The 12340-nt window shown below is 42.5% G+C and overlaps 1 protein-coding gene across 5 annotated transcripts in view; it reads left to right on the top strand.

Annotated features, from left to right (window-relative positions):
• LOC130283871 (uncharacterized) overlaps nucleotides 1-12340 on the top strand; it is a 417906-nt gene that overhangs the window by 150041 nt on the left and 255525 nt on the right. For all 5 annotated transcript variants that reach the window (XM_056533499.1, XM_056533498.1, XM_056533496.1 and 2 more), the window contains 3 exons: nucleotides 6455-6610; nucleotides 9090-9274; nucleotides 10053-10235. In XM_056533499.1, coding sequence (XP_056389474.1) covers nucleotides 6455-6610; nucleotides 9090-9274; nucleotides 10053-10235 — 524 coding nt within the window. The remainder of the gene's footprint in view (nucleotides 1-6454; nucleotides 6611-9089; nucleotides 9275-10052; nucleotides 10236-12340) is intronic.

Below are 12340 nucleotides of genomic sequence, written 5' to 3'. Positions count from 1 at the left end.
GGATATTTACCAATACCCTAAGGTGTATAAAGGTAAAATAGACTATAAACCAAAATCCAGACCTCAAAGACTTCATCAGGAAAACTGGTGCATAATGATTTCTTGGATATAATTAGAAAAATATAGAGAGACCGTGCTTCAAATTCAGATGTTAATTTATTATAAAAAGCAATTTGTCATATCAAAGGCAATAATTCATAAAAATAGCAATATGTTGCAATAAAAAAATAACAACACATAAATGATATTATCCTAACACAGGGCCCTTGTGATAGGATACTAAATAGTAAAAGTGTGCACCAATAATGCCTGGATAATACTATAAGGAGTAATTATATAAATTATAGTCCCAATAGTTCTCTCCATCTATCAATAAGAGATTGCGTAGTCTGGTATTTGATAGTCCGGCAACAGCCTAAATGTCCTTGTTCACTATTGGCCGTTCCGATAAATGCAATAAATTCAATATACCTATTGTACTAGGAGTTAGTTCACACATGTATCTTAATTCTCCAAAAAGATGTAGGTTAGATACGGCTCACCATAGTCCGGTTGTCCCGGTCTGCACCTGGTCTCGTACTGCGACGAGCCTAAAGACAAATGTGCTGCTGGCCCTTAGCAGCACGGGCTAGTAACTAGCACGATGGTCTTGCAATACTGCTGCAGCTTCCGGCCCTCATGACCAGCAGTATTGTAAGACCAGTGTGCTAGTTACTAGCCCGTGCTGCTAAGGGCCAGCCGCACCGGTCTGCACGAGACCAGGTGCAGACCGGGACAACCGGACTATGTGGAGCTGTGTGTAACCTACATCTTTTTGGAGCATTAAGATACATGTGTGAACTAACTCCTAGTACAATAGGTATATTGAATTTATTGCATTTATCAGAACAGCCAATAGCGAACCAGGACATTTAGGCTGTTGCCGGACTATTAAATACCAGACTACACAATCTCTTATTGATAGATGAAGAGACTATCATTTATACAATTACTCCTTATAGTATTATCCAAGCAGTATTGGTGCAGTATCCAATCACAAGGGCCCTGTGTTAGGGTAATATAATTTGTGTTATTTTTTATTGAAAAATATTGTTATTTTATAAATTATTGCCTTTGATATGACAAATTGCTTTTTTTTTTATAACAAATTGACATCTGAATTTGAAGCACAGTCTCTCTATATTTTTTCTAATTATATCCCAGTAATCATTATGCACCAGTTTTCCTGGTGAAGTCTTTGAGGTCTGGATTTTGGTTTGTAGTCTACTTTATGAATCTCTCAAAACAACAGAAAAAATACCTGTGTGTAAGTGATACTAAATAGTGTGTTTTAAAATTACAAACTAAAGGGAGAGTGACTTTATAAGGTATACTCCTTATTTCATATTAGGTAATATATAGGGGTAAACAGAGCTCCTTTAAATAATCATTTTGGGACATTTGTTTTTCCTTTGGATTATCCAGATCCCTGGATCCTCTGGTTCTTACCTATTGCTATTTAATTTTGCCATTTAAAAATAGCACAAAAGCAAGGGCCAAAGTACTTAATCCAAAGGGAAAACAAATGTTCCAGAGAGTTATAATTTAAAGGAACTCTGTGTACCCATATATATATATATATATATATATATATATATATATATATATATATATATATATATATTACTTCACATGAAATAAGGAGTGTAACTCCATATAAAGTCACTCTCCCTTCTTTAGGTTGTGAATTTACAACACACTATTTAGTATCACTTACACGCAGGTATTTTTTCTGTTATTTTAAGAGAGATTCATAAAGTATTCATAGAGATTTTATAGGTGGGTCCCTAGAAAAGGCAATTAAAGAAGTACTCCATGGGAAAACATTTTTTTGTAATCCACTGGTGCCAGATTTCTAAATAACTTATATTTCAAAATTCATAATCCTTCCAGTATTTATCAGCTGCTGTATGCTCCACTGGAAATTCTTTTGTTTTTGAATTTTCTTTCACGCTGACCACAGTGATCTTTGTTGACACCGCTGTCCATGTCAGGAACTGTCCAGAGCAGGAGAGGTTTGCTATGGGGATTTGTTCCTACTCTGGACAGTTCCTAAAATGGACAGAGGTGTCAGCACAGAGCACTGTGGTCAGGAAATTCAAAAAGAAAAGAACTTCCTGTGGAGCATACAGCAACTGATAAGTACTGGAAGGATTAAGATTTTTAAGTAATTTACAAATCTGTTTAACTTTCTGGCACCAGGTGATTAAAAAAAAACCATTTTCAGTGGAGTAGCCATTTAATCCAGGAGGGGCGATAGTCCTGAGAGAAATTGGTGTTAATGAACCAGCTCAAGGCCCATTTACATAGACCGATTTTCGGGCAAATGATAATTTCTAGGAATGCTTGTTGCAGATAATTGGCCCCTGTAAAAGGGCCAGTGATCAGCCAATGAACGAGTAAAGTTCACAGAATTTTTTATGCAGCCATTTAAATTATGTCGGCTGCATGTCCCCCCCACCCCCCCTGTGTAGTCCCCCTGTGCAAAATTGATCCAGCCTTTTAAAGGTTCTGTAGATAAGCACTGATTAGCAAGATTGGCGCTCACTATCCTGTATCCATTGATCCATATAAAAGGGCCCTTAGAGTCTGGCAGAATTGCTTCTCTGACGGACTACACTGATAACAAAAGCTATAGGACACACATTAAACATTTTGAAATTAAATACCTAAGTGTTTTGTATCGTATTAAGTAGGGATGCACCGATATATCGGCGGCCGATACATATCGGCCGAAAAAAGCTATTTCGGGGAAATGCCGAAACAACTAAAAATGTGGCGATAATGACCCACCTCCCCTGCCCGCCCACAGCACAAGTTACAAACACTGCCAGTGGCAGAGGCACTCGTGGGCGGTGCAGGGGGGGCGGCCGCACCGGGCGCAACATCTGGGGGGGCGCGCTCTCCGGGATAGGAATACTTCTTTTAATATGGCCGGGCCGGCTCCCGTGTGTGGCTGCAGGCGGGGCCGACCAGAGCATATAAAAACTAATACTGTATACTAAAAACCAGGGGGCCTCCAGCTGTTGTGAAACTACAACTCACAGCATGCCCGGACCGGCAAAGTCTGTCTGGGCATGCTGGGAGTTGTAGTTTCACAACAGCTGGAGGCCCCCTGGTTTTTAGTATACAGTATTAGGTTTTATTTGCTCTGGTCGGCCCCCGCTTGCAGCCACACACGGGAGCCGGCCCGGGCACATAAAAAGAAGTATTCCTATCCCGGACATCCCTGTGTCCCGAAAAATCTTTTCGGGACATAAGGATGTCTGCCGGTCACTCACCATTCCCCGGCGTCCTCCTGCGATCCTCCTTCGGACCCTCGCTTCTCCGCCTCTATGGTCGTACGCACGGGACGTCACTGACGTCCCATGCGTACAATCATAGAGACGCAGGAGGACCGCAGGATCGTCGCAGGAGAACGCGCGCTGGCCGGGGCCTGGTAAGTGACCGCGTCATCTTCTTGAGGTTCCGGTCACCACTCCCCCGGTCCCGGCACCTACTGCTATGGTCCATAGGCCATAGCAGTAGATGTGACCCTGGGCCGGAGGAGCGGTGACCGGATCACTGTGGGGGCAGTACAGACATACAGCCTCCAGCCATACACTGTATATGGCTGGAAGCTGTATGTCTGTGGGGTGGGGGGAAGCTGCCTACTATTGTGGGGGAACTGCTGATCTAATGTGGGGGGGAGCTGCCTACAAATGTGGGGGGAGCTGCCTAATATTGTTGGGGGGGAGCTGCCTAATATTGTGGGGGGGAGCTGCCTACAAATGTGGGGGGAGCTGCCTAATATTGTTGGGGGGAACTGCCTAATATTGTGGGGGGGAGCTGCCTACAAATGTGGGGGGAGCTGCCTAATATTGTGGGGGAACTGCCTACTATTGTGGGGGAACTGCCTACTATTGTGGGGAACCTGCCTACTATTGTGGGGAACCTGCCTACTATTGTGGGGGAAATGCTGACCTAATGTGGGGGAGCTGCCTACTAATGTGGGGGAGCTGCCTACTATTGTGGGGGAGCTGCCTACTATTGTGGGGGAGCTGCCTACTATTGTGGGGGAGCTGCCTATTAATGTGGGGGAGCTACCTACTATTGTGGGGGAGCTGCCTATTAATGTGGGGGAGCTGCCTACTATTGTGGGGAAGCTGCCTATTAATGTGGGGGAACTCCCGACCTAATGTGGGGGAGCTGCCTACTATTGTGGGGGAGCTGCCTACTATTGTGGGGGAGCTGCCTATTAATGTGGGGGAGCTGCCTATTAATGTGGGGGAGCTGCCTACTATTGTGGGGGAGCTGCCTATTAATGTGGGGGAGCTGCCTATTAATGTGGGGGAGCTGCCTACTATTGTGGGGGAGCTGCCTATTAATGTGGGGGAGCTGCCTACTATTGTGGGGGAGCTGCCTATTAATGTGGGGGAACTCCCGACCTAATGTGGGGGAGCTGGCAATCTAATGTGGGGGAATCTAATCTAATGAGCGGAGCGCTGCATTTTACCAGAAGACAGGTAGAAGTCATTTTCGATATCGGTATCGGTTTCGGCCGGACATGTTTTTTATTTCGGTTTCCTTTGGGTTCTGAAATTTCCATTTCGGTGCACCTCTAGTATTAAGTACAAGGCAAGAATGAAAAACTGATTCAACGGTGTCCATAGCTTTTAATAAATCCAACTTTAAATACCATTTAAAGTGCCTTGTTTAAGTATTCACTTGTCCAGTTTGCTTCTGTTCAAAACTGGAATTTAAAGTATTCATGCGAATACAGAAATGAGTTGTATCAATATGTACAGTAGGCATAAACAAGTTAAGGAGAAAGCACTCAGCACAATATACAAATGCAGATACATAGTCCTCTTAGAAGCACATTTATGCTCATTGTATAATGTATACATATCCTTTATATAGAAATGTTGAATTTATCCATTAAATAATTATCTGTTGTTATCTACCGTATATACTCGAGTATAAGCCGAGTTTTTCAGCACGATTTTTCGTGCTGAAAATGCCCCCCTTGGCTTATACTCGAGTGAACAAAAAATTTTTTCTGGCTTTAGCTGTGAGGGGATGGTCCCGGCCGTCCATCTCCGCCTGTCAATTCCTTCTTAGTGGTCTTCAACCTGCAGACTTCCAGATGCTGCAAAACTACAATTCCCAGCATGCCCGGACAGCCATCGGCTGTCCGGGCATGCTTGGAGTTGTAGTTTTGAAACATCTGGAGGTCCGCAGGTTGAAGACCACTACGGCCTTCGTCATCATCCAGACCCCCCTTTTGTTTTCTACTCACCTCCCCTCGGTGGGAAGAAAGGGTGAGCTGGTCTGGGCCATCCATATTCGACCTTCTATGCTGCAGGGACCATCCGGTAAGGAGGGTTAATCGTTCTGCGCTGTCCATCTTCACCGGGAGGCCCTCTTCTCCGCTCCGGGCTGGCCCCCGGACTAGTGAAGTTGCCTTGACGACGACGAGCAGGGACGTCTGTGCACAGCAGACGTCCATGACGTCTCTGTGCGGTGGCTCCAAGGCAGCGTCACTAGTCCGGGGCCGGCCCGGCACGGAAAAGAGGGCCTCTCGGTGAAGATGGACAGCGCAGAACGATTTACCCTCCTTACCGGACGGTCCCTGCAGCATAGAAGGTCGAATATGGATGGCCCGGACCAGCTCACCCTTCCTTCCCACCGAGGGGAGGTGAGTAGAAAACAAAAGGGGGGTCTAGATGATGACGAAGGCTGCAGTGGACTTCAACCTGCGGACCTCCAGATGTTTCAAAACTACAACTCCAAGCATGCCCGGACAGCCGATGGCTGTCCGGGCATGCTGGGAGTTGTAGTTTTGCAACATCTGGAGGTCCGTAGGTTGAAGACCACTGAGAAGGGATTGACAAGCGGTGATGATGAAGGGGGGGATGATGATGAGGTGGGATGATGACGGCAGGTGATGATGACGGGGTGATGATGACGGGGTGATGATGACGGGGGTGTTAATGACAGGGGTCTGGATGATGACATGGGGCGATGAAATATTTCCCACCCTAGGCTTATAGTCGAGTCAATAACTTTTCCTGGATTTTTGGGGTCAAATTAGGGGCCTCATCTTATATTTGGGACGGCTTATACTCGAGTATATATGGTATATAAGTAATAAAGTGGAGGACCAGGAAGACCAGCTTTACTGGCTATAGTCACAGGGGCATAACCATACGGGGTTCAAGGGCTGCTTTGGCATCCAGGCCCTAGAGCCTGAGCGTAATCAAAACGTATCCGCTAATATGACTAGTAATAAAGATGGCCCTGTTACAAATTTTGTACTGGGACCCTGTCGCTTTAAGTTGTGTGACTTCCTTTAGTTCTGTATGGATAATATTTTGTACACCATAGTTTATTTTGACAAATTTGACACCATTTTCCTTTTTTCATCTGGAAGTTTACCCAAGGAATGACTGACAAGAAAGAGCTTCGATGTGGGCTAAGTATGAAGGTCTTCGGGAATGAGCTCATCTTCCTGGATTGCGAGGAAGTAAGAAATACTGTGAAACAATACTCTTTGAGCCTGGCTGGACTGACAGTAAAACTCCTTAAGGTATAACCATTAGTGTTGGTTCTGGACAGTCAAGTAGTTCTCAAGCAGCACATGATAAAATATTTTTAGAATTTCGTGTGGGGATTAAAGGACTTTCTGAATTTATGTAATTTCCTATGCATGTGTCAAGGGCTGCTGAAACAAAGGTAAAATCCCAAATTTTTTTTGAAAATTCCTCATTTGACACAACAACTACTTTTAGTAGTTGAGTCTGTGGTACGGAAACTACTGTAAACAAGAAACCTATATATAAGTTCTTTTTGTTTATAGGAAATATTTAGCATTTTAATTCAACGTTGGAATGAAATAAACACTTATGTGATAATCTGTCTAATTGTAATCGACCATTCACTGAACATTGGAAATAGGGTTTTGGGATTTTCCTTACAGAACAGAACTTACTAAAAATATATTGTACTGTATAGAGTAAGGGTGGACTCATATATATTAGATTGTTTTACAGAAATTTCTGCTACTAAAAATCAGTTGTTGATGTTTCTGTGGAAAACGCATTGATTTCTGCAGATAGATATGGCAGTCACTGAAATTTCGTTAATACAGTGGGGTATTTGTAAATCCGGCCTAAGGCTATGTTAACACAGCTGAATTTTTGCAGAATGTCCGATCAAAAAATTCCACAAACAGCGGGCACCAGCAAAGCATGCCAGTGCTAGGGCAGCTCAGAAATGCTCTGTCTCCATAGACGGCAATGCATTTTCAAGCGAATTCTGCAGAAAGAATTGACAGTTCAATTCTTTCTGTGGAGGCTGGAATCAGGATTTCCATGACTGATGTTTCCTCTGCAGAAATTCCGCCATGGAGCAGCAAAATCCCATGGAAAACGATCTGACTCTACTGCAATCTCTCAGTGAGTGTTCTTTCCCTGTCTAGCTACTTCCTACAGGAGACAAGCTCCATAGATATTTTATAGAATCCACCTGCAGTAAGGTGAGAGACAGGGAAAGAAGTGCCTATCTGACTGCTTCACCCCGCTCCTCCTTCTAGCGAATGGTTGTGGTACTCAAAACCCTGACTAATCAAAACTCTATAATATTTTTGTAAATGATACTAACATTTTAAAGGAGTAGTCCAGTGGTGACTCAGTGGTGAACAACTTATCCCCTATCCTAAGGATAGGGGATAAGTTGCAGATCGCGGGGGGTCCGACCGCTGGGGCCCCTTGCGATCTCTCTGTACGGGGCCCCGGCTATCCGGCCAGATAGCGGGTGTCAACCCCCGCACGAAGCGGCGGCAGACACGCCCCCTCAATACAACTCTATGGCAGAGCCGAAGCGCTGCCTTCGGCAATCTCCGGCTCTGCCATTGAGATGTATTGAGGGGGCGTGTCGGCCGCCGCCTCGTGCGGGGGTCGACACCCGCTATCTGGCCGGAGAGCCGGGGCCCCGTACAGAGAGATCGCAGGGGGCCCCAGCGGTCGGACCCCCCGCGATCTCAAACTTATTCCCTATCCTTAGGATAGGGGATACGTTTTTCACCACTGGACTACCCCTTTAATGATATATCTACCAATTAATCAGTTCAATACTTTTGATATAAAACACATTTAAAGGGTATATACCCTATGGAAGTTATAGAGGGTCTATGAGAGAGAGTTGCTCTGTTCAGGTGGCTCTGGTTACAGCAAACTAGACTGATTCTTGTGAGGGCCACATACAGAAAGGGTTTGTCTCTGAAAAGATAACCCCTTTAAGTAACCTAGGGATTTTATTGCTTTACTTACCTTGTACTGATCCAGAATTACTGATTCTCTTATATATTTTAGACATACGTTCACAATTCTGAAAGCTTATTGTCAGGCACATCTTTACCAGATTATCTCAGCTCTTATAATGGAATGGAACTGTTACATTTCTTGCCCCAGTTGTTAAAGGGGTACTCCACTGGGAAAAAAAAAATCAAATCAACTGGGGCCTGAAAGTTAAACAGATTTGTAAATTACTTAAATTTTAAAATCTTAATCCGCTGCTGTATTTTTTCAGTCTGACCTCAGTGCTCTCTGCTGACACCTCTTTCCGTGTCAGGTACTGTCTGGCACCAGTTGATAGAAATAAAAAAAATAAAAATTGTTTTCCACCAGAGTGCTTCTTTAAGACTGTGCTGGTCTTCCAAAATAAAATAAAAAGTCAACAGAATATGTCCTGTGCAGAAGTCAGCACACACACTATTTTAAAAATGTCTGTAATTTCAATATTGGAAAACAATGTAGGATCTGATGGCTGCTTTTCTATAGATTTCCCTAAAGCACAGTATTAAATGAAAGAAATGTGGCTGTTTTTTTTTTTTTTTTTTTTTTTTTTTAAATACCTATTTTACAGACATGTTTTGCTTTTCATTTTACCTGTGTGATTGTAGCCTAACAAATGTATTTTACTTGTGATTTTAGAATGTGTGCACTCAACCTAAGATATATAAGATTATAATCGTAAAGCATTTTATGCAGCACTATTATTTTTCACAGGGACAAGAAGTGCAATACAACAGAAGGTTCACCTTGTCAGTGGACAGTGTTATGTTTCCCGCTATTTCCGGGTTTCCAGTTCAGCTTGCCATCAATGCCTCAGCCTCAACCAGCATCAAGATCAGAGGAAATATGGACTTCAAGCAGCAAAATAATTTTTTCATAAATGGATATGTTAAACCAAGGTAACCAAAGTATGCTTAGTGCCGAAAGACTTGAATGTATGGAGTGCAAAGTTGCTGTCAAATATGGGCCAAGCAGTTTGGATGGTGAGGGGGCACGAGAGGTGGAAATATGTAGTCCCCATTGCGGCCATTACTTTGCATCAAACAAGTGAGTGATCCAGCTCACCTTCCCTGATGTATGGTGCTCGGACCGGTGCCCGGCAAGGCATCCAATATTGAAGAAAGAAAGTTCGGAGGGTCCAGCACTTAGTTGCAAGCAGCTTTATTGAAGATACATCACACCATAAAAACGACAGTCAGTCAGACATGTTTCGAGCGCAAGCGCTCTTCCTCGGTCACCGAGGAAGAGCGCTTGCTCTCGAAACATGTCTGACTGACTGTCGTTTTTATGGTGTGATGTATCTTCAATAATTCCTTGCAACGAAGTGCTGGTCCTTCCGTACTTTATTTCTTCATTACTTTGCATGCCTTTTTGGGAGGGTTTGGTAAGAATTGGATTCAATTGAGCTTTATGCTTCCCTCTGCTTCATGTGCTTTTACCAAAAGGCAACATTATACCTGATAATCTCCAGGGTTCTTGCATAACAACTATAAATGCAGACTTCACGTTTATGCAGACGCCACCTGTAATAGTAGTTGATTGGGATATTTTTGACTTACAAGACTGACTATAATAATAAATGCTACCAAAATGAAAATGCATGGTATTTATTTGAACATACTAACAAAACTGCATTAAAACCATAATATAATTCAGTGCACTTTTACCCTTCAACAGCGCTTCCCTCCAGCTCTCTGCCCATATGGGAATAACCGGAGCAATAGGAAAAATTGGCCTAAAATGGGTAACTGGTGCAAAGACGATGACCAGCTTAGACGGTGGCCTTCACATGAAGCGTGGGCAGGATCTCAAGGTGTTTCTGAATACACATGAAGAATCTATGGAAATACTAGATTACAGGTGAGGTTTTCTGGACCTTGTTCATGTAAAGTCTTACAGTATTGTGTGAAATAATGGAGCACAACACATTAATTTTTCTTTTTCTGAAACAGTGACTCTGTGGGGGTGAATGTATAAGCCCTGAGCCCTGGGGCTGGCATCAGTATTCACAAACACTGACAGTTCTGCACTATAGTAGGTGACTATACTGATTCCACAGGGGTAGGGCTGTATTTACATTGTGTACTGCCCTAGACACTTGGACTCAGTATACCCCATTAGTGATGGGCGCGAATACTCTCATTTCAATTTTTTATTGCCAATTCGCAAATATTGCGAATATATTCGCTACATATTCGAAATTACAAATATTCACTATTTTCTGCATATTCGCATATGTGAATATTTGCATATTTCTTCTTTTCAACTTCTTTTCATTAGAATGATGCAAATACACTTGTCAGAGGTTATCAGCAACATCCCTAGCAACCAATAGTAAAGTTGCCCACCCCCTCACTGTTTTCTTCCTTGAATATGCGAATATTTGCATATGCGAATATAACGAATACGCGAAATTCGTGAATATAAGACGAATATTCGTCTATATATTCGCATAATAGCGCAAATTCCAATATGGGCAATGCCATTCATCACTACACCCCATTAGGGTGAATTCATGCGTCTGAATTTTTTTTTATGCAGATCTGCACATTCAACGTAAATGTCGCCCCTGTGTATACACAGCAACTGGTAAAATCAATTACAATTCCACAATATAATTAGTGACTGTGGATACAAATCTGAGAGCTTTTCTCAGCAATCTGGATTCAACCAATGGGGAAATTGATTTTTTTTGTTCTCCAGGCCACAGCATGGAGAGCTACCTCAAAAGTATTCACCTGTAAAGTGTAAAGTATTCACTACTCACGTGTAAAGTATTCACTACTCACGTGTAAAGTGTAAAGTATTCACTACTCACGTGTAAAGTGTAAAGTATTCACTACTCACCTGTAAAGTGTAAATTATTCACTACTCACGTGTAAAGTGTAAAGTATTCACTACTCACGTGTAAAGTGTAAAGTATTCACTACTCACGTGTAAAGTGTAAAGTATTCACTACTCACGTGTAAAGTGTAAAGTATTCACTACTCACATGTAAAGTGTAAATTATTCACTACTCACGTGTAAAGTGTAAAGTATTCACTACTCACATGTAAAGTGTAAAGTATTCACTACTCACCTGTAAAGTGTAAAGTATTCACTACTCACATGTAAAGTGTAAAGTATTCACTACTCATGTGTAAAGTGTTCCCTACTCACCTGTAAAGTGTAAACTATTCACTACTCACCTGTAAAGTGTAAAGTATTCACTACTCACCTGTAAAGTATTCACTACTCACGTGTAAAGTGTAAAGTATTCACTACTCACGTGTAAAGTGTAAAGTATTCACTACTCACCTGTAAAGTGTAAAGTATTCACTACTCACGTGTAAAGTGTAAAGTATTCACTACTCACGTGTAAAGTATTCACTACTCACGTGTAAAGTGTTAAGTATTCACTACTCACGTGTAAAGTCTTTTAATGATAAACATGGGAAATTTGGGGATTTTTTTAGTCTAATAAGATTCATCAAATAGATCTGGATCCTTAGTTTTACAGTGACATTGATACTTGACATTAGGTGGCATTAGGATTTTATGAACAGTTTAAGAGTACTGCCCACCACAGTACTTCTTGGCAGTAGTTACAACAGTGACATCTACAGGCTGTTTGTATACACTACAGCTCTTTGCGTTCTGAATATTCCAATTTCTCATACGGAAATATGTATGAGTGACAAGCAAAGGTATTAGTATATTTTTTATACAGTCTATAGAGGACATGTATAATGGCCAATCCTGCTTATTTCAGTAAAGGGGGAACCATGATAAGGAAGACCTAGGAGGTTTAAAGGATCTTCTAAGTCTAGTCTCAAGCAGATCCATCAAGAACCAATGGCAAAATAGTCATGCCCATGGTTTATTGCAGTGTTTCCCAACCAGGTTGCCTCCAGCTGTTGCAAAACTACAACTCCCAGCATGCTGGAAGTTGTAGTTTTGCAACAGCTGGAGGCACGCTGGTTGAG

Source organism: Hyla sarda, chromosome 8, assembly GCF_029499605.1.
Source record: "Hyla sarda isolate aHylSar1 chromosome 8, aHylSar1.hap1, whole genome shotgun sequence".
NCBI classification, from domain to species: Eukaryota; Metazoa; Chordata; class Amphibia; order Anura; family Hylidae; genus Hyla; species Hyla sarda.
This window is presented reverse-complemented; position numbering and strand designations above follow the sequence as displayed.